Raw genomic sequence first — 23,011 nt, 5'->3', positions numbered from 1 at the left:
GTGCCCAGAGCTGTTTAAATGTGTACGTACCTTAACTCATTTGATCCATCCAGCAGCCGTATGAGTTAGGTACTGTTAGCATTCCCATCTTATAGGTGATGCAGTTGGGGCACAGAGAAGTTAAGTGACTTGCTCAAGGCCACACAGCTAGTATCCAGCACAGCCGGGATTAGAACACTGTGCATGGCGGTGTACTTTGGTAGACAAGCTCCAAAGTCCAGGCTCCTGGCCACTGCACTCCTGCACCAGACAGCTCTCCTGGGAGCACGCAGACAAGGCCCCAGAGCCACGGATCCTGAGAGCTGAGCTTGAGCCCTGGCTTAGAGACTGGTGCTCTGTGTGATCTGGGACAAATGACCCCCTCTCTCTCAGTCTTAGTTTTCTTATCTGTAAAGTGGGAATTACAATGTCCTTTAACTCATGTAATGGAACACCGACATCGTGGCCCAGGCCACAGCTGGGCTCCCTGAGAATCACTTTCATTCCTGAATCCCACCAAGATGGTTTAATTGAGGTTTCTGTTTCCTGAAGTATCTTCTTTGGAATACCAACACCGTCCTGGGGGTGGGGGTAGGGAAGAGGTTGGAGCAGCAGGGTGCACGTCTGAGGATAGATGAGTTTCTGAGATACTGCAAGCAATCACTTGGCCAGGCACATCCTAGGGGTCTCCTGTCTGGAGGAACTGTCGGACTAGGTCAGCTGCTCAGCTCGGAGGGAAGCTTGGACGGTGCCCCAGACATCAGCTCTCAGTGCATTGCTTCCATGTTCTGCACACCGGCACCACATACTGACAATGCATGTAGTCTATGAAGGTTTCCGAGAAGTCCTTCAGGCAAGGAAGCTGCTGAACTTGGTGGGACCCAGGGCTCTCAGACTCCCTGAAGCCCCAGACTCTTGGAACACCTGTTAGTATCCTACGGTGGGGCGCACTGTGGAAACACTGGTTTGGCTGGTTCTCACCCTCCTACTGGGGCCTGGGTTGGATGCTCTGTCTCGTGGATCCCTCCCTGCTTTGGGAGGGATGGTAGGCCGGGGATCTTGGCCAAGCTGCCCCTGCCTTTTCCCCTATTCCTTGTGTGCTGGCCCTGGTCCCCTCTGCTCGCGAGTCTGTATTAATGTTTAATCCTTTCTGTTCCTTCCCAGGGGCTCAGCAGGGCAATAAGATACCCCCAAGCTGAGCAATTGTTAACCTCGATTTCCCACCCAAACCGCCCTGGCTGGGGCTCAGAGCATTCTTAGAGAGCAGTGATGGGTGGCCAGCAAGACAGGACAATCATTAACACCCCCCCAACGCTGCCTGCACATCCCAGGAATAGCTGCCATGTCAGGAGGGTTCCCAGCTCTCCATTCATGGTGTATAAGGAGCCCATCTTGCCCAAGAGAGTTGGGACACACCTGGGAGAATTAGGGGGCACTGTCCTCCAAAGGATACCCCAGATCTATCAGTACTGCCCCAGGAACCACTTTCCAAGTTTATTCACTTCTTGATTTGTTTTGGCCATCAACCCATTGACAGCCTAGGAGGCTGGGTAGCATCGAATAAAGGGGCCAGGGTCTAGCGAAGGAAAGGGATCTGCACCAGGTTGCAGAGCAAGGCAGCCAGGGGCTGGGAATTCCTTCCGGGGCTTCTGCCCCTGGATTTGAGAGCCACTGGGCAGGGTCAGTGACAAAAGCCCTGCACAGTCCCCGGTGATTGGCTTCCCTTGTCCTCATCATGGGAAGTGGCCCCTCATCTGCAAGGCAAATGTCATTCTCCTCCTCCTTGTCATCCTTCCAGGATGGAACCCTAGGAGGACAGATGAAGAAAGGCAGGTCGCTGCAAGATCTGGAGAGGGAGTTCACGAGTTTTTCCATTCATTCATTCATTCATTCATTCACCCATTCCTTCCTTTCTTCATTCAAATAAATATTTATTGAATGTTTACTATGTTATGTGCCAGCGGCCTTCCGTGCCCTAGACAATGCCATCTCCTTAGAGTGACTTCTCTGACCTCTGCATCTAATGTAGCCCCTCTTGTCCCATCACTTTTTATCACATGACTCTCACTCCCCTCCCTCCCTCCCTCTCGTCCGTCCTTCCTACGAAGTGCCTGTCACTTACTAGGCACTTAACTTTTGATGATGGAATGAATGAACAGAAGCATTTTTACTTCCTAGCCTAGCCTGCTGAAAAAGCTTCAGAATTCCCCAACCCAGCCTTGCAGACAAGATCCTTGAGGCCTCCAGCTGGCTCCTACTTTTACCAGTTGCTGTGTTCACCATCCTTTGGGCCCTATGCCATCCCCAAAGCCGATGGCCCGGAAAGGACAGACAATGTCCTCCTGGCTGGGTCCTTGCCGTGGACTTCAGGCTGCCAAAGCTGCTTTGTCTTCTCTGCAGGGAAGGAACATGTCAAGCTCATCCCCTGCCAAGGACCAGCGCTCACACCTTGGCCTTGGGAGCCAACATTCACATCCAACCTCTTGGAACTCACTCTCAGATCCCTAGAGCCTTACCATGTCAAGGGAGCAGGTGTCCTGGAAATCTTTCAGAGCAGTGATTTCCCGAGACACAACTGCACATCAGAATCAGCTGGGGAGTTTGTTGAATGCAGATCCTTGGGCCCACCCCTATGCATACAACCTCAGAATCTCTGGGAGCAGGGCCCAAGAATCTGCATTTTATAAAGTACTCTTCATAATCTTCTGCAGTTGACCCGTGGGTAAAAATTCAGGATCCACAGTTTTAGAACTTTCTGGCTTCTAGACCCTCTTGAGAGTCTGATGAAAGGCATTGAACCTCTGCTGAAGACACACACACACACACACACACACACACACACACACACACTGAGAATGGTGTTAAGTTTCATCAGGCACAGAAATGAGGCCCAAAGGGAAGAGGCAGCTTACCTCACCCAAGGACACAGCAGTTCAAAGATAAAATCATCATTTGGCCTCCCAGCTCTGAGTGCATGTTCTGTCCCCTTCCAGGTTCCTGCTGAATCTTTTCCAGGTTTTATCAGTCATGGGAGGAAGGCAGAAGTTTTCTGGTGCCCATTTTATAGTTTAAGTCAGTAGCAGGTAAAGGCAAGGGAAGCATTAAGCCGACTCACTCAGGGTCACTGAGTTGGCTAGGAGTACCTTCCTGGGGGTATAGACACCTTCCCAGGGGTGCAGCTGCCAGACATCATCCCTTCTTGTTTCCAGGTGGCCCTGCTCAGAGCCCATGCCGGTGAGCACCTGCTGCTCGGAGCTACCAAGCGATCCATGGTGTTCAAGGACGTTCTGCTTCTAGGTAAGGAGGCTGCTTGCCCCAGCGGGGGCTCCGTGGAGGGCATGCCTGGGGTGGAATGCATCCAGGCACAGGAGAGTTCCAAAGTGGCATGCAGGGGCGAGGGAGAAAGATCAAGAATGTCCGTTTCCCAGTGTTCCCAACTGGATCCTCCACTCAGGAAGGAAATGTGGAATCAAGGAGTCAAGGAATGGAAGTTCTCCAGCATTAAAGTTAGAGCATGGTCGGGGTTATGCATGGAATTGACCATGTGCTCTGATGTGCTTTCTGAAGTGGGAGCAGGAGGCCGCCAGGAATGGCACAACCCCCCGGCCTATGTCACTTGTGCTTCCATGGCATGTTTATGTATTATTCTAAATGCTTATACACATGACATTACGGGCCAGATACTAGTCTGAGTACTTTGCAAGCATTACTCCTTTAATACAACAACCCTATGAGGTAAGCTTTGTTACTTATCCCCATTTTACAGATGGAAAAAACTGAGGCACAGAAAGTAATTTATCCAAATATATATGGTTAGTTAGCAGTAGAACTGGATTTCAACCCCAGGCAGTCTAATTCTAGAATCTGGGCCCTTCCCCTCGATGCACTGGTGCCTCCCAAGGGGACCCTGAATGTTGCTGCTCTAATGGGTCATATCGGAGAATGTGACAGGTGGTGTGAAAGGTTCCTAGAAAGTCAGGCTCCAGACCCGCTCCAGTGACTTCAAACAACTCATTCCTTTCCTCTGGGCCTCCATTTCCTCATCTGTAAAATGGGCATAACAATCCCCATGGGGCCCTGTCCCGTGGGCACCAGTTGGATTGCAACTGCAGAAGGCAAGGCCTGTCCAAAGCTGGGGAGAAGGGTACCCCCAAGGTGGCATTCGCATCCCCTACCTTCCCACCCACCCAGGCAATGACTACATCGTCCCTCGGCACTGCCCGGAGCTGGCAGAGATGAGTCGGGTGTCCATGCGCATCCTCGATGAGCTGGTACTGCCCTTCCAGGAGCTACAGATCGACGACAATGAGTACGCCTGCCTCAAAGCCATCATCTTTTTTGACCCAGGTACAGTCCACACCCCCACCCACCCCCGAAGCTCCAGCAGACTGCATTCTCACGCTCACTCTTCCGCACAGCAATGGGCTATGGCCGTTGCATGAGCTCTTTAACAGATGAGGAAGAGACCCGCGTTCAGAGGGATGACGTGACTTGACAAGGCACATGGACCCCAGACGCTCCGTTCTGTTCTTTTCCCGCTTTCCCTTCTGTCCTCTCCTCTCTCCTTCCTTTCCTGACCTCCTATCTTCCTTCTTTTCTTTCCTTTCACCTTTTCTTCTTTCCCTCAAAACTATTGATCAAAACAATATCTGTCTGCACCTACTTAAAATGTACCCCACTTTCCCTGCGAAAGCCCATTTCCCCAGGGGAACGATTTCTGAGTGTTTTAACTGTTTCTTCTGGCTCAAAAAAAAAAAAATGCTAAGCCGCCTCTTTCTTGATTTAGCTATTTTCGGTCATATTTTCCCTCCTGCCTTGGTTGAGGCTTTTGCTTTCCTCTGTCACCGCTCCCGTCTTCTTCCCGCATTTTCACTGTGATTTTAGTGTCTCTACTAATTGTCTTTATATGTCCTTGCCTTTCCTCGTCCCCTTTCCCTCTACTGACTTTCCACGTGCATTTTTATAGAATACTTTGTAGCTATGTCTTTATTTCCACGTGCATTTTTATAGAACACTTTGTAGCTATGTCTTTATGCAAAGCCTGATTTCATTTCACAATATCAAGATTCCTGGACTCCAAAGCCCTTGCTTGCTTTCCTCCCTCTTTACAGATTACAGGGGACCTGTTGCATGCCAGGCACTGCTCTTAGTGCTAGACTTCATGGAGATCACCTCCAATAATAATAGTAATGAAGAGGGAGAGGACCATAGTTTATGGAACCCTCACTAGAGACCATTCGAAATACTTTATGTGGATTATGTCACTTAGGACTTACAATGTGGTACCGATGAGGTAGGAATGGTTACTATCCCCATTTTGCAGATAAAAAAAACTGAGACACAAGGAGACTGATTAATATGCCCAAGGTCACACCACCAGGAAGTGGCAGAATCTGGATTTGAACTTCAGACTCTGTAGCTCTCAAGCCTATATTCTTACCTACCACACATCATTTCCATTTCTTAAAGAGTCAGAGTTCTGGTTCTAGTTGCCCTGAGAGCCTGGCCCAGGCTGTACCCCCCACAGTGCTCAGCATGGAGCTGGGCGAATGGTAGTTGCTCAAGAAAATGGGGAGAATTACTGATGCCGAGTCAGGGTCAGCAACCTGGCTCAGAGGGGCGGGTGAGCCAGTGTAGGGCCTGGCGTGGAGGGAATGCTCCATAAATGTTTGTTGACTGAGTGAAGGCAGGCACAAATGTGGCTTGGTGGAGTGAATCCTAGACTGGAAGTATGGGTGAAATTATCTTTCTGTCAATTACTTTGTCTATAAAAGAGGAAATAAATGGATGATCGCCATAAAGGTTGAGTTGAATGTTGGACAATCACTTGAACCCCCTTCAAGGTTTAGGCTCTAGAATTTATCTCTTGATTTTTTTTTTCATTCACTCATCCTTCCATCCATCAAACCATCCCCTCATCTAGTTATCTATTCAACAAACATTGAACTTGCATGGTGCTTGGTGTTGGTTTTAAAATGACAAACAAGACATGCCTGCCCGTCCAGAGCTCATAATCTATTGGAAGAGACAGTTGCATCCTGTGTGGCCAGTAGTGACAGAAGAACCACAGAAATGGGGGACACGATGGACACTCATAAAGCAGGCTTGGGAGGGTGGAATAGAGAAGGCTTCCTGGAGGAGGTGAGGCCTAACCTGAGACCCCAGGATGACACAGGCAAAGAGGGAAGGAAGTGGGGAGACTCTTCTAAGGGAAGCAGCATGTGCTGAGGTCTGGTCATTGGGACTTCAGCTGTGATCCAGAGCTCCAAGTTCCCATCATGGATCTGCCAAAAGCTGGATGTGTGACCTGGACCAAGTCCTTTCCCTGCTCCCTGCCTCGTTTTCCACACATGTAGTGAGGAGGTTGTTAGGTGCCCTCTTCAGTATGCTTCTAGAGTCCAACCCACCTGTCCCCCACTACCCCCCATCTTCCAGTTCTGGAGCTCAGGAAATGTGACATAAATGCTTTTCTGCCTGCGTCCAGGAAGCTATAAATGAGCTAGTGAACCCTGGTTCTTGAGGCCCCTGAATCCTGGTCCCAGCACTGCTAACGACTCCGCAAGTGTCCTTGGGCCACTGGGCCCTCCCCTCAGGGCCTCAGGAGTCAGGGGAGATCTGGGTCCTGGCTCTCCAGATGCTCCAGCCGGGCCCTTGACCCCTGCCCTCCCGTTGCAGATGCCAAGGGGCTGAGCGACCCAGGAAAGATCAAGCGGCTGCGCTCGCAAGTACAGGTGAGCCTGGAGGACTACATCAACGACCGCCAGTACGACTCCCGAGGCCGCTTCGGCGAGCTGCTGCTCCTGCTGCCGACCCTGCAGAGCATTACCTGGCAGATGATCGAGCAGATCCAGTTCATCAAGCTCTTCGGCATGGCCAAGATCGACAACCTGCTGCAGGAGATGCTGCTGGGAGGTCCGTGCCAGGCCCAGGAGGGGCGGAGAGGTGGGCGGGGCTCCCTGGCCAGAGCTGGGCCTGGCACCTAGCTCACCTCCCAGCTCCGCCACCTCCTCCTTCCCTGTTCTCCGAAAGCGGGGACTTTTTTTGGCTAAGGCCCAATGGATGAAAGAAAATCCAACATTTAAAAGCCAAGAGAAAAGCGTTCCAGGCAGGAGTAACTCCTGCAGAAGCCCTGAGGTGGGGGACATTCATGTGGTCCAGAAAGAAGGATAAGGTTGTGAGATGGGGGAGGGAGGGGTTGCCTGCGATGAAGACGGTGAAGGGCAGACACCAGATGGTGAGCATACGCTCTTGTAGGCCATGGTCAGAAATCTGGATTTCGTTTTCAATGCGGCTTGGGGAAGAAGAGTGCAAATCAGACTACTGTTTTTAACAAACGACTCTGAATGTTAGGTAGAAAGGGATGATGTCGGGGGGCACAGGAAAGGCAGGAGACCCCTGAGAATGTTACTATCACCAGGTGGGGATAGGATAGTGGAGGCTGGGGTGAAGGCCTAACTGGGTAAACTGGACCATCAGCAGGAAGGAAGAACACACAGGATTTGCTGATTGATCAGATGTGTGGGCGGGGCGGGGCAGGGATTGGGCGGGAAGAGTCAAGGATGAAACCCACGTTTTTTGCTTGGAGTGAAGGGACGCTCCTGGAGTAACTTAACTACGATAAGGAAGACGGAGGGAACACAGGTGGAGGCTGAGGTGATGGTGGCCGTGGAGATCAACCAAGAGACCATTTACACTTTGGCAAAGCTGGAGATGACTGTAGACATGCGCGGGGCAGGGTGTGTTATCAGGAGGCAGTTTTGTGTTTGAGTCTGTTGCTCGAGCATGAGTTCAAAGCTCAGGGTGGAAGCAGCTCCGTGGGGCTCCAGCAATTAGGGGCTATGGTGATAGAGACTAAGAAGTGGGGATCGGTGGCTGGACAGCTGCAGTGGGGTGAGAGAATTTTGCAGCAAATAGCCCTCGTCAAGTTGGCTGGTAGGATAGGAGTCAGGATCGAAGAGAGGGCACTTGAACTTAGTTAGGATTTGGGGGGCGACACGGTCACGGGTGATGGTATGGCTAAGGGCCACCTTGGCACATATTTGGGACTGGATAATCTTTTTTTGTGGGGGCTCTGGTGTACACTGTTTAGCCACATCCCTGGCCTCTACCCATAAGATTCCGATAGCACCCCTGTAGGAGTGACAGCCAAAATGTCTTCAGATACTGTCAAATGTGCCCAGAGGGCCCCCAATCTCTCCCAGTTGAGAACTACTAACTCATTTCATTCTCACTTTGACCCTGTGAATGATGAATTATGAATTAAGTGTCACTGAGATCCAGATCCAGATTTGCACACTCAGAAGAGTGTGCAAATCTTGATCTCAGGGTTGTGAGTTTGAGCCCCAGGATGGGTGCAGAGATTACTTAAAACTAAAATCTTCTGAAAAAGGTGGGGGGGGATCAGGATGGAGCTTGTGCTCCGTTGCCAGATAAACTTGGGTAAAGTAATTAATCTGTCCAGGCCCTGTAATCTCACCTGTAGAATGGGAATGGGACAACCCACCTTAGAGGGCTGTTGAGAGGATTCAGTTATTTTGACATGAAAAGTACGTAGAACAGTATCTGGATGCTCAGTAATTGAAAGCTGTCAATTTAGAGGACTCTTGCCAACCCTCAAGTCCCATCTTGGCACACCAGTGACCACCGCCATGGTCAGTATCTTATATGGTATTATCATTCTGACACTGTTTTTTTGAAGCAGTTACTGTGTTCTAGACACTTCGCTAGGCCCTCAAAAAGGAGAAAAATATAGCTGTAATTGTAATGCTCATGGACAGAAAAGTAGATGTTCCCGAAAGGTGGGTTGCAGATGGATTCCTATGGGAATTCCAAGGAAGGAGAGGTTTACTTCCTACTGGGGAGTGGAGAATCAGGAGAAGCTTCCCAAAGGTGGAATTACCTGAGCTGGAATTTGGACTGGTGGACATCAGGGGGTGTGGAGAAATCATCTCTCTTGGAAATACATGAGTAAAAGCAGAGCTAGGGAAGTACAGGAAGCACTTAGGTGCTATCAGTAGGTTAGTTTGGCTGAAGCAGAGGTGTTGGGGAGGGACAAGGCTACAGGTGAGGGACAAGGGACAAGGCTACAGGCACCAAATGGAAGGACTTGCATGCCATGGAGCTTTGAAAGCCATTGGTTAAATCCACTATGTTCCTATTCAGTGACTACACTCATAGCTTCCTTATACGCTCCTTCTTTCTTTTAACTTTTGTTCTTTTGGTTTGTTGGATCCTCTTAAGACCCTAGTAGGACCTATAGATAGGAATGGTAAGCCCCAGTTTACTCACCCAGAATCAATAGCCAACAGGCATTGTCAATACTGGGTGAACGGGTTGATTGGCCACACTTGAGGAAGGTGTACCACGAGGCCCGTGGTCTTTATCTTGGACCCCCCCATCCTGACTGATACCCTCTCTACCTGCAGGGTCCTCCAGTGATGCACCTCATGCCCACCACCCCCTGCACCCGCATCTGATGCAGGAACACATGGGCACGAACGTCATTGTTGCCAACACAATGCCCTCTCACCTCAGCAATGGACAGATGTGTGAGTGGCCCCGACCCAGGGCACAGGCAGGTGAGCGACTTGAGCTCTACTCAGCAAGGAATGAGGTTGGGACCAAAAAGGGGAGCCAGGAGGGGTGGGTCTAGAAGATGGGAACTGGGATATTACGGTTCTCTTTGCTCCAGGGTATGGAATGAGGAGTGAGATTACTCATTCATTAAGGCTGTTTTTTCACTGAGGCCATTTATTCAGTGAGGTAATTAACAGCCTCTGTTGAATGAAGCTATCCTTGGGATGAGGGATCCATTGGGTGGACATGTCCACTGGGATAAGAATTCCATTATGATGTTGCCTATCAGGTAAAATTGCTCTTGAAGTACTGCCCAGTTAGGTAAGAGTATCCATTAGACAGTTGGGTGAGACTCCTCATTGGGTGGGGGTGTCCACTGGTCTAGATGGTCCCCTGAGGTGAAATCTCACATGAGTGAGTTTGTCATTGGACATAGTTCTTCAAAAGTAAGATTATCATCGGGATGAAGTGGTCCATTAAAAGAGATTGCATTTCATTGAGATTGTTCTTTGGGAAACTTGTCCATCGAGTAAAGTTGGCCAAGTGGGTCATGGTCAAAGTTAACTTCCAAATAGGCGATGCTGTGAGGCCAATTAGTTTCCATTATTCATCTTCCTAAATACTAAAGAAATGGTATTTTTGAAGTCAGTTGGCCAGACACTTAGGTCTCATCAGCTGCTCCTCTTTGTCTCCAAGAAGGGATATTGTTGTCACATGTCCCACTATCCTTGAAGAGAGTCAGAGCTGGGTCCTGGTTTGGAAGAAGCAGCCCAGGTTTCCATGTTAAATGGGGGAGGAGATGGGGGTTGGTAGAACCTGGGCAGAAGCCTCTGGCCGCAACTGGCCCAGCCATAGCCTTCCAGACCTCACCAGACTTAGACGTCAAGATCAGGGACTCAAGGTTTGAGCTGTAGGAAACCTTAGAGATTGTCAAGTTTAATTCTCTCATTTTCTAGAAGAGAAAACTAATTCAGAGAGGGGGAAGAACCTTCCTAGGACTCTGGTTATTCCCCCAAAACTTGAAATTCTCAGTAGCCTCTGTCCGTCTCTCTGTCCTTCCAGCCACCCCTGAGACTCCACAGCCTTCACCGCCAGGTGGCTCGGGGTCTGAGCCCTACAAGCTCCTGCCGGGAGCGATCGCCACCATCGTCAAGCCCCCCTCCGCCATCCCCCAACCGACCATCACCAAGCAGGAAGTCATCTAGCAAGCCGTTGGGGGTCGGGGGCTCTGCCGGCCCCCCAGCCCCCTCAGAGAGCCCCGGTGGTCACTTGTTCACAGTGAAGGAAGCCATGACAACAAGGCCAGCCTCAGGGCAGCAGTGGAAAGGGCAAGGGGACCAAGAACTTGGGCTCTGGGCCATAGCCCGTTGCTACCCTTCGCCCCCTGCTCTGGATGACGGGGCTCTGACTTGGGGAGGCCCCAGCTGGGAAATCCTCTGCTGCCTTGGACAACTCTTCTCTTGCCGAAGCCACTGCCTTCCCCTTCATCATACTTGCCCCCTACTTCTTCAGCCCCAAAGGACAGCTGTCTGGAGATGACACGGGACCTTGCTTCAACATAGCTCTCTTCCCCTTCAGATGGATACTTCTTTCTCCTAGTACTGCCCTAGTCCCCAGACACAGAGCCCTTCAAGGCTGGGTTGGATTGGAGCATCTGACCTCTCCCTGTTCCGCTACCCCAACCTCCAATCTCTCCACCTGCCACTGTCACTTTCCTCAGCCATCCTAATTCCTCCATAGCCAACTCTCCAGAGGCTGAAGGAAACCTGCACACAATCCCCCAGTCATTCCAGGAGCATTTTTAAAGCACCGGCGGGGCTAGGCACAGTGTGGGAGACTGGTGAGAAGGAGGACACCCTTCCACCTCTAACCTGTGGCTCTTCCCAGGGCATTAGGCGGGTACTGGGAGTGGTGCTCCCCGCAGGCTGTCCACCACGAGAGGACAAGCCAAGGTGGACAGTCGCAACAGGAACTTGGAAGGACTGAGGCGGTCAGAGAAAGCTCTGGGAAAGGGGCAGACTCTGCAGTAGGTCTTTATGGAAGGGCAGGATTCCAGCTGGTGGAGCAGGTGAGAAAGGGCCCCAGGTTGGAAAAAGGGCATGGGAGGGAGGTGATGGAAAGACCAGGTTGTCTGGAACAGTGCAGGGGTCTTGAGTGAGTCGGGAGGGAGCAGGGAGGTCAGATAAGGGCTGAGGACGTGATCCAGGTGAGGACAAGGCGACCTGGAGACAAAGATGCTGGGTGCGAGCCCAGCTCAGAAGGACATCAGGGAGGAATGACCCCCTTCTCCAGGGCTTGTCTCAAACTCTGCCTCGTTTCTGACGCTGTGTTAAGGCACTTGACACACATTACCTCCTTGCATCCCAGAGACCATTCCAGAAGACGAAATTGAGATCTGAGTGGTTAAGTGATTTTCCTGGAACTCACACCACTAGTAAGTAACCGAGTCAGGATTGGATCCAGGATCCCTGGATCAGAGCAGGAGTTCTTGACCAGGGTGCCGAGCGTCTCTGAAAGGGCGCCTCTGTCCTTACTGTGATCCAGTGGAGGGACTTCTGACCCTGTCATCAGCCTCAGAAGCTGAAGTCTTATTTGTCCCAGGGGCCCTGCCCATGCCTAGGATTAAGGCTGTCTTGGAGTTACACGAATGTCCAGTTGGGGCCCAGCATCCGGTCTGTTGAAGAACAGGAGAATTCATAACTCTTGGACCCCTTTCCTCTCCTCACCCCCCAAGTCTGGGGGAGGGGCGTCAGGGGTCTTATTCTTAGGAGACGGATCAGCGTGGCCTGGTGGTCCAGGAGTGGGGTATTTTGGGCCAGGGAGACATGGGAAGGACTGGGTTTGAGCGCTGCTCTGGAAACATTAAGTCCCAGAATGGAACAGCCAGCATATCATCCATGGAAATTTTGGTAGCGTTGGGAAAATTCTGGAAAATGCCACTAGCCAGTGGGAACAAAAGAGATGTGTCCTGGGGGCTGGAGCTGTGCTTAGGTAGGAGAGTTAGACTGGCCACCTGTCCCTGCCCCAGGCTGACCCTTCTGAGTGGATGGCGGTAGGACCCCAGCGCCCCCAAATTCCATCCTTAGTGATCGCTTTTTGTGATGCAGGCATGAGGGGTTTGAGGGCAGTATGTCCAAGAGAAACCTCTACATCTCCAGTGGTCCCAGGAGTGGTCTCCCCATGCCACCAAGCCATGTTCCCCGGTCCCAGGAGAGACTGTCCCCTGCTCAGAGCCCTCAAGCCTTCCCCAGCCATCCCTCACTCTGAGTCTGCAGAAATCGCGGTCAGGGAACCCAGACTCATCTGGGGTCAGGTGGGGAAGCTGGAATCTTTCTGTCTTTGTGGCCATCCCCACCCTTTGCTCCTCCAGCCCCTCACTGGTGTTCAGGCCTCAGTCACGGGGACGAAGTGGAGAGGAATTTTCCGCAGGATGAAGTAGGATAGCAGTGGCTTTTAACAGTGGCAGCCTTCTGGGTCAGGGGCTCAGTCCTCCGTCCCAAATGACCCCTTCCTGGAGGAGAAATCCATTCTATTTTAATAATTTTATTGGAATGCAGGAAGCCCACAACAAGAAGCAGTTGATTTTTCTGACTCTGAGGACATGGCATTTGAAGATCTTTATCTCTCTCTTTGCCACCGGAGTTCTAGTCCTAAAATACAAAATCTGGAGAACGAAACAAGGGTTGGGAGGGCAAGCATGGACCCTCCAGTTCCTCCCCTGAGAGCCTTTTCCCTGGGCAGCTCTCAGGAGCTTCCAGAAGCCACAGGACTCCCTGCAGCATGGACAGAGGAGAGGGTCAGAGGTGGATGCTCCTGGATCTTTTGTAATGACCAAGCCAATTACTTTTGCCAAGTTGTTCCGTAAATTTCCCTGAATGGGTTGAATTGTGAAATTCACACCAAGCGATTCTGGAAGCAGGCTGCTCCCTGTGGGTGTGAAAACCACCCGCCCCCGTGCTAACCCCCGAGCCCATCACTGCCGCCCGATGGGGCGAAGAAGCAAAAAACCATTTCTTACTCTTGTGTGTTTTAACAAAAGTTTATAAAGCAAAATAAATGGCACATATGTTTTCTAAGTCCTTGGATGGGTGTCCTTTCTTTCCTTGTCAGGTGTTAGAAATAAGAGTGAGAAGAGCCAGATGGTCCTTTATGGTGGGAAAATGCTTTTATATTGCTTTTCAATCTCAAATCAAGAGGTAAGCAAGTTAGACATTATTATCCCTGCCCCCTGCTCCCCATTTAGAGATGGGAAAACTGAGGCTCAGGGCAGAGGTAGAAGTGGAACTCTAACTCTGATCCCCTGTTTCCAAGTGTTCACTATGTAGAGAGAGTGACAGTCAATGCTCCCTCTTGAAGAGGGGAGGGAAGTTTTGGGAGAGTGATGGAAAGATCTGGGGGGTTGGCAACAGGGTCCGAGATGGAGCCTAATTCTGGGTCCTTGCCAGGGACCTGGGTCAGCGGCTGGCCACAAGGCATGAGTAGGCATGAAGAAATTTCATAAAGACAAGTGCTGTTTTTTTTTTTTAAAGATTTTATTTATCTATTTGACAGAGAAAGATCGCAAGTAGGCAGAGAGGCAGGCAGAGAGAGAGGGAAGCAGGCTCCCTGCTGAGCGGAGAGCCCGATGCGGGCCTCGATCCAAGGACCCTGAGATCATGACCCAAGCCGAAGGCAGCGGCTTAACCCACTGAGCCACCCAGGTGCCCCGACAAGTGCTGTTTTTAAAAAAAAAATAAAGGCAAGGATGCACCTGAGAATTTCTAGCCAGGTCTGTGGCCACCTTGGCTCGTGCCGTGGCCCCCACACATCCCAGCCTCATGTTCCCTCGGGGGTGTGTCCTGCAGCGCTTCTCTTCCCAACCTCGCGTTTGGCAGTGTGACATGGATGGTGACGGTGAGACAGGTACAGGCAAGAACTACAGATCAAGGCTTTGCCCCTGGGGAGCAGTTACTACACATCACCAGCATGCCACGGCATTCAGGGATGGGGGACAGGGCTGCGGGGTGGCCGGACTCCAGAGGACCAGGTGTGGAGTCGCTCAAGGATGAGAGCAGAGCAGGACAACCCTTCTCAGCTTCCCCAAGGGAGGTGACCACAGTTCTGGGCCTGGGAGTCACAGATCAGTGTAAACTCCACTTCTCCAAGCCTCATCTGGAAACCAGGAAGGATGCTTCCCTCTGGGAGTGTTGTCAGGATTAAAATGAACAAGACCAGAGTAAGTGGAAGAGCTCTTGGGTGCGAAGTGCCCACCACCAGGGGCTCAGTGTGAACCCTCCATCCAGACCCTTTCTAATGAGATACAATCATCCATTTCTCCAGCCTCAAGAGCACCCGTGAGCTGCCTGCAGATCCCTGAGGCCACTCCTGCCTTCCCCGGCCCTCCTCACCTCCAGAGCTCCAGGAAATGTTTTCCATAGTGTTGCAACACAAGCGTTGTCCATGTGGCTGCCAGCATGGACCTGGGGGCTGGGGACCAGCGGAGGCTACCACAGTCCCAGACTCTGCTTAATAAACCCATATCAAAACCATAAAACCCTGGGCCCCATAAATCCCTCTGGCCTTGGCTCCTCCACCTCATCAGCCCTTTGCCCCAGTTAATCTCAGATCTCTGCGTGGGCGGCCAGAGCTCCCAGTTTGATTTCCATTTCAGTTGCAAAACAACATCAGCTTGGGTGACAAACAGCGAATCCCATTACCACCAGGTTAGAGTAGATGAAACCAAGATTCAGAGAGGCCAAGGAACTTGTCCTAAGGTGCCCAGCTCGGGAGCCGTTGAGCCAGAACTTGATCCATGCTGCTTCTACCAGCCCATGTGGCCTCACTGAGGACTGGGGACTGCACCCCCCCCACCAACAAAGGTTGTTTCCAAAGCCATGATGCTCAAAGCTGCTTATCCCATTATTCTAAATGGCTCCCCATTGCTCAGAGTGGGGAGGAGACAAGAAGGTGTTAGGCTGCACGAGGGAGTACCCTGTGGTGTGAATGACCCATCACCCCAAACTGGCAGCGATGCCCTACTTCCTCTTTCATGGAACCCAGATCACCTTTGATCTACATTTCTCCAGTCGGAATGTCATATGTAAATTCCAAGATGTGATCTAAGAGACCAGAATCCCAAGATCCCAAGCAGCCTTTCTGATGACAGTGGAACTAAAAACCAAATTCTGATTCCAAGGACAACATTTGACTTCTTCCTCTTTGCCAGGCTTTGATGGACAGAATCTGATCCTCACGATAAACCCCCAAGTTGGACACCCTGTTGTTCTGTCTTACACATGAGGAAGGGGCTTGCCCAAGGTCTGCAAGTGATGTAACCGCTGAGATTGAAACTGCTAGTTGTCTGATACCAGGGGCTATGGGGATCGAGGAGGACATCGATGACTGGTCACTGCATGGTGGGCATAGAAACAGTCAACGGGCAAAGCCTCGCACCAAAGCATCCTGGGGGTTATGATAAAGCAACGTCACAAGGGGCCTCCTTCTTGAATCTTATGATTTTCCTTTGTAGGAGAAAAAAACAAGCAGATGAATATGAAGAGACCAAGGAGTGAGAGCGACAGGCCGTGAGATGGGAATTTGAAGGAGTGATTACTGTGGTTGGGGAAAGGGCTGGCGTGTTCTTACAGGGGTGGGATTCAGGGGCTAGGAAGGCAGAGAGAAGAAGCACATTTAAAGTGGAGGAGAGGGAGTGGAACCAGAAGTCAGGGCAAGCAGCAGGAAGTGCAGCCTGTGGGCGGGAAGAAGGACAGGGACCAGTTTCTCACCCCATGGTCATTGCACACGCCACCTAATGTTGCCCCTAGATGTCCCTAAGATCATTCAGCGTGCTGCTGAGGTCCTCATCCTTCACCTGGAAGCAAGCTGTGGTGGTTCATCCCCGCCACGCAGTAGGGATCCCAAACGCTGGGCAAATGGAATTTCTTTTGGGGAAATAGGAAACCACCTGCAGATCTGCAATCAGGGCAAGCCTCTGGCCAGGTCTGTATATATATATATTTTAAATTTTATTTATATATTTGAGAGAAAGAGAGAAGGAGCATGAGGGGTGGGGGACAGGGAGAACAGGAACAGCGCGAGAGGGACAAGCTGGCCCCACCCCCAGTGTGGAGCCCAGTGCAGGACTCGATCCCACAACCCTGAGATCATGACCTGAGCCGAAATCCAGAATTGGACACTTAACCAACCGAGCCACCCAGGCGCCCTGAGATCATTCTGGCAGCTTCATGGAGGATAGACTGGAGGAGCTGCAAATGTAAGCAGAGAGAGCAGGGAAGATGGGCAGGCCCAGGTGACAGATGGTGGCAGCAGAGATGGAGGGGAGGAAACCAGTCCAAAAAAGCCGCATATCCATGCGTTCACTCACTCACCATGTCTATTTCGTGAGCGCTGCGCACAGGTGAGCAACACAGAGTCCCCGACTCCACGAAGCTGGCTTTCTGGGAGGAGCAGGCAGACAGGGTTTTTCAGTGAATAAATAAACGAAGGTGATTTCAGGTATTCGAACATCAGACTCTCAGAGAAACTGCCACATTCTTTAAAACAAGGTAACATGGAAGTGTGGCTATAAAACAGAGATCACAAAACAGGATAATTTGAAAGGATGGGGATAGGATCCCATCAGGCTGAGAGGGGGAACCGGACTGAGGTCTGAAGGAGGAGAAGGGGCCAGCTCAGGCCGGCTGGGGAAGGCCAGCCAGGTGGAGGGACTCCAGGTATAAAAGCTCAGGTGAGAACGGAATGGGAGAAGATATTTGCAAATGACAGTACAGACAAAAGGTTGATATCCAGGATCTATAAAGAATTTCTCAAACTCAACACACACAAAACTGTTAACCATATCAAAAAATGGGCAGAAGATATGAACAGGCACTTCTCCAACGAAGACATACAAATGGCTCTCCGACACATGAAAAAATGTTCATCATCACTCTCCATCAGGGAGATTCAAATTAAAACCACATTGAGATACCACCTTACACCAGTCAGAATGGCCAAAATTAGCAAGACAGGAAACAACGTGTGTTGGGGAAGATGTGGAGGAAGGGGAACACTCTTACACTGTTGGTGGGAATGCAAGTTGGTGCAGCCGCTTTGGAGAACAGTGTGGAGATTCCTCCAGAAATTAAAAATAGAGCTTCCCTATGACCCTGCCATTGCACTACTGGGTATTTACCCCAAAGATACAGATGTCGTGAAAAGAAGGGCCATCTGTACCCCAATGTTTATAGCAGCAATGGCCACGGTCACCAAACTGTGGAAAGAACCAAGATGCCCTTCAACAGATGAATGGATGAAGAAGGTGTGGTCCAGGGGGCGCCTGGGTGGCTCAGTGGGTTAAGCCGCTGCCTTCGACTCAGGTCATGATCTCGGGGTCCTGGGATCGAGTTCCGCATCGGGCTCTCTGCTCAGCGGGGAGCCTGCTTCCCTCTCTTTCTGCCTGCCTCTCCATCTACTTGTGATTTCTCTCTGTCAAATAAATACATAAAATCTTTAAAAAAATATTAAAAAAAAAAGAAGGTGTGGTCCATATATACAATGGAGTATTATGCCTCCATCAGAAAGGATGAATACCCAACTTTTGTAGCAACATGGATGGGACTGGAAGAGATTATGCTGAGTGAAATACGTCAAGCAGAGAGAGTCAATTATCATATGGTTTCACTTATTTGTGGAGCATAAGAAATAGCATGGAGGACATGGGAAGTTAGAGAGGAGAAAGGAGTTGAGGGAAATCGGAAGGGGAGGTGAACCATGAGAGACTATGGACACTGAAAAACAGCCTGAGGGTTTTGAAGGGACTGGAGGGGGGTGGGAGGTTGAGGGAACCAGGTGGTGGGTATTAGGGAGGGCACGTATTGCATGAAGCACTGGGTGTGGTGCAAAAACAATGGATACTGTTACGCTGAAAAGAAAAAAAAAAGCTCAGGTGAGAGCTGAGAGCACTGGAGGCTGAGCAGAAAGGTCAGTGTGGCTGGAGAGGAGATGAAGTCTGTGCAGGGAGGGGCAGGGTTGGGGGGACCCTCTAGGCCATGAGAAAGATCTTGGATTTTATTTTAGATACAATGGGAACCTCTTAGAAGTTTTTAAATAGGGAGGTGATGTGATCTGTGTTCATTAAAGGTCACTCTCCGAGGGGCAGAGAACAGATAACATGGAACAGGAGTGGAAACGGCAAAGCTCAGAGGTGGTGTGTGCAGTGGTCCAGGGGAGAGAGGATGGCCGCTGGGCCAAGAGCAGGGTGGTAGGCAGCATTCGCAGGGGACCTCAAGACTCCTACTCCCTGGGGTATACACACTGTCACTCAATTATTCAATCAGACACTAATCTGGGTGCTGCTATGAATGGATTCCGCAGATGTAATGAACGTCCCAAACCAGCGGACTTTGTAATAGGGAGATCACCCTTGGTGGGCCTGCCCTAAACAGCCGAACCCTTCAAAGGAGCTACTCTCTTTCTGGTAAATGAAATGAGAAGCATGAGAGGGATTTGAGGTAAGGGAGTGTCTTCAAGCCAGCTTTGAAGACAGAAGGGGCCCTATGGCAAGGAATGCAGGCAGTTTCTAGAAAAGGAGAGTGACCCCCCCAGTGGACAGCCCGTGGAGACACAGTGACCTCAATCCTACAACCGTGAGGAACCAAATCCAGGCAACAACCTGAGTAAGTCTGGAAGTGGATCCTTCCCTGGAGCCTTCAGGTAGGAACTCAATCTTGTAAGACCCCAGGTAGAGAACCCTGTCACACCATGCCTGGGCTTCTGACTGGATGCTGAGATAGTAAGTGAGTGTTGTTTCAAGCCACTAAGTCTGGAATAATGTTTTCAGGAGGAATGTATGGGGTGGAAGGGACAAGATGGCCAGATTGGGATTCGGGGAAGTAGCACCACCAAGAGCTGGCTAATGGTTGGGATGTGTGAATGAAAGACGGGAAGTAGCTGTGGGACCCGTGGTCCTCATTATTGAAATGAGGAAGACTGTGGGCTGCAGATTGGGGGGCGGGTGCTGCAGAGTTGGAGGCTACAGATTTGGGGAGTTATCAATTTGAGGAGCCACTGATTTGGGGGGATATAGATCTGGGGAGCTATAGGTCTGGGCCGTAGAGCTGGGAAACCATAGATTTGGGGACTGAAGATCTGGGTTTGAAAGCAGAATTCTGCTGGGGATGTTTGGTGTGAGGTGCCAATGAAACATCCAAGAAATCATTGGATGGATATACAAGCCTAGAGCTCAGGGCCAAGCTGGGCTGGGGAGGAGGCCAAGTCATCAGCATAGATGTAATTTAAAAGCCAAGTGGGAATATTGCTCAGCAAGAACAGAGAGCAAACGGCAGATCCCAGCCAACTGGATCACAGATGCATCATTCTGAGTGTGAGATGCCAGACCGCAAAGGTTACACGCAATAGCCATCTGTCTGATATTCTGAGAAAGACAAAATTCTAGGGTCAGGTGATGTGGTTGCCAGGCATAGGGGCGGGGGTGGAAGGTCCAGTACAAAGTGTCCTGGAGGAGGGGGCTTGGGTCACGGAAATGCTCTGTATCTTGACTGTGGTTGTGGTTACACGGCCGTGTACACTTGCCCAAACTTGCAGAACCACCCATTAAAGAGGTTAAGGCTTAGAATCTGGAAATGTGTACCTTAATATAAAAAAGGAAAGAAAAAAAAAAAAGCCAAGTAGTTGGTGGAACTTGTTTTTTTTTTTTTTTTTAAGATTTATTTATTTATTTGACAAAGATCACAAGTAGGCAGAGAGGCAGACAGAGAGAGAGAAGGAAGCAGGCTCCCTGCTGAGCAGAGAGCCCGATGCAGGGCTCAATCCCAGGACCCTGGGATCATGACCTGAGCCGAAGGCAGAGGCTTTAACCCACTGAGCCACCCAGGCACCCCGGAACTCGCTTAAAGAGGGAGCGTATGGGGTGCCTGGGTGGCTCAGTGGGTTAAGCCTCTGCCTTTGGCTCAGGGCATGATCTCAGGGTCCTGGGATCGAACCCCACAATGGGCTCTCTGCTCAGCCGGGAGCCTGCTTCCCCTCTCTCTCTGCCTGCCTCTCTGCCTACCTGTGATCTCTGTCTGTCAAATAAATAATCTTTTTAAAAAATAAAAAATAAATAAAAATAAAGAGGGAGCGTAGCCAGCAGTGATGAGGGGAGGACTTTACCCTGGTCCACACCACCACCCAGGCTGGAAGAAGAAGAGGCACAAACAACAAGTGGAATGGAAGTTGATGGTGAGGGAAAGGGATTCTAGCCACGTTCCTAGCAGGCCGGCTACACGCTAAGTGCTCGCCGACACATCGTCTGGTAGCAGCGCCTCAGTGAGGCTGTGAGGCAGGTGACATCAGCTGTCCTTGTACAGACGAGAGGAGGTGACTTGCCCTGGGGCCCCATGGCGTGTCGTGGTGGCAAAATCAGGAGCTCCGTATGGGTCTGCCCTGCAACCAGTTCCCTGTTTGTTGAATGAATGAGTGACCAAATCAGTATCACTGCGCTCCAGGTGCTGGTCTCCCCGCCCCCCAGGTTCACACTGAGGATATGAGAACACGGTATTTTTAGAGAAGTTGGGGCCATAAAACTTGTTCCATTTCCCGACTTGTGTAATGTCCCGCCCCACCTCCCCCCTCCCCCGGCACCGTGGCTCTGAAATTGCTCCCCGGCCTTGGGAAGGGCTCCCAGGCTTATCTCAGGGGGAGAGGGGAACTATAAAAGACTTTATAGCTTGAGATCACGTCTAGCAGAGGCAGTGATTGTCGCCATAAACCTGAGCAGCCTTGTGAGGGCGATGCCCCGGGCCAGGAGAGTCAGGGGACAGTTGAGCAATGCCAAGCAAGGGACAGCCACTGCTAAGCCAGGCACGCGGGGCCTGCGGTCAGGGCCCGTCACACACTTATCATGTTCTGGCCTCACGTAAACTCCAGGAGGATCATTAAACCCGGTTTAATTAATTTAAAGCCGTTATTGGGGCGCCTGAGGAGCCTTAGGCATCTGCCTTCGGCTCAGGTCGTGATCCTGGGGTCCTGGGATCGAGCCTCGTGTTGGGTCTTCCTGCTGGGTGGGAAGCCTGCTTCTTCCTCTCGTGATCTCCCTGCTTGCGTTCCCTCTCTCCCTGTCTCTCTCTGTCAAATAAAGAAGTAAAATCTTTTAAAAAAATTTTAAAGTGGTTATTGTGATATTTCTATGAAGCACCTTTTTTCACCTTATGTCTCTGAAGGTAGGGTAGGTCTATAAGTCAGGGGCATCCTGCCATCACTGGTGGTGAGATCGGGGGGCAGTTTTCTCTCTTAGCGCTACTCTCAAGGGAATCCCTCTTACAGCTGAAGCATCTTGGGTTAGATTCTACTCATCTCATAGACGAGAGAACTGAGAACACAGGGCATAGGGGAAGTAAGTGATGGAGCCAGGATTCTAACAACAGATGGTGTGTTCTTTCTGATACCCAAGGCTGCCTTGGACATGGACGTTGACTTTCCCTTCTCCCTCCAGAGCCTTGCCCCAAACAACACCAAACAACGCCAGTCTGCCATCCTAGGGGGCTCTGGGAGGGAGCAAGTTGCCCTGTTGTTCAAAATTCAAGCAGGAGACAGTTAGCAGGGAGCCTTCTGCCCAATGGACCAACCACCCCTGGGACCCATCACCCAAGTCAGCAACCCCAGCCTGGCCAAGCTCGTGAACCAGACCTTTGGGCTTTCCCTCGGACTGTGGTGTATGTGTCCAATACAACCCCCCTTCTGACCACCTGGTCTTGCTCCAAGCAGTCTGGACTCTCACCTCATTTTACAGATGAGGTAACTAAGGCCCAGAGAGGTTGCCTGATTCTTTCAAGGTCACACACAAGTCCATGTCAGAAAAAGAGTCTGGAATCCAGGGCTCAAAATCCAGTGTTCTTCCCAACTTTGCAGCTCTCCTAGACCCAGAAGAGAGAGGCAGAGATGGGAGAGCAAGGGACTCAACGTGGATCAAAAGAAAGGATGGGGGCACCTGGGTGGCTCAGTGGGTTAAAGCCTCTGCCTTTGGCTCAGGTCATGATCACGGGGTCCTGGGATCAAGCCAAGCATCGGGCTTTCTGCTCAGCGGGGAGCCTGCGTCCCTTCCTCTCTCTCTGCCTGCCTCTCTGCCTATTGTGATCTCTGTCTGTCAAATAAATAAATAAAAACCTTAAAAAATAAAATAAAATACTAATTTAAAAAAAAGAAAGGACAGTATGACAAGAAGGATTGCTGAGTCCTGAACACATAGCAAAATAATGCAAAATGTCTTTACCTGGGTCTTGTTAACACTAGCAAGTTCTGGGACAGCTGCACTTAGAGGGACAGCAGAAGCACTGTCTTGCTCAGAAGATGGGGACAAACTACACCAGGCATCTCTTCCATCCCTACCAGACCCTACCTATCCCTCTTAAAACCCTCCAGTGGCTTTCCACCATCCCTAGAACAAAATTCAAACCCTTTACTGGGGCCCCAGAGTCTA

At 50.8% G+C, this 23,011-nt stretch overlaps 1 protein-coding gene across 2 annotated transcripts in view; it reads left to right on the top strand.

The window, feature by feature from the left end:
* The window catches only part of HNF4A (hepatocyte nuclear factor 4 alpha), a 61,134-nt gene extending 47,503 nt beyond the window's left edge, over nt 1-13,631 (top strand). For both annotated transcript variants that reach the window (XM_044262998.1, XM_044262997.1), the window contains exons 6-10: nt 3,189-3,276; nt 4,171-4,326; nt 6,655-6,891; nt 9,405-9,557; nt 10,618-13,631. In XM_044262998.1, coding sequence (XP_044118933.1) covers nt 3,189-3,276; nt 4,171-4,326; nt 6,655-6,891; nt 9,405-9,557; nt 10,618-10,760 — 777 coding nt within the window. In that variant the 3' untranslated portion in view covers nt 10,761-13,631. The remainder of the gene's footprint in view (nt 1-3,188; nt 3,277-4,170; nt 4,327-6,654; nt 6,892-9,404; nt 9,558-10,617) is intronic.
* The last annotated feature ends 9,380 nt before the right edge of the window (nt 13,632-23,011 follow it).

Source organism: Neovison vison, chromosome 8, assembly GCF_020171115.1.
Source record: "Neovison vison isolate M4711 chromosome 8, ASM_NN_V1, whole genome shotgun sequence".
Lineage (NCBI taxonomy): Eukaryota > Metazoa > Chordata > Mammalia > Carnivora > Mustelidae > Neogale > Neogale vison.
The sequence above is the reverse complement of the archived record's forward strand: the minus strand, read 5'-3'. Positions and strand labels throughout refer to the sequence as shown.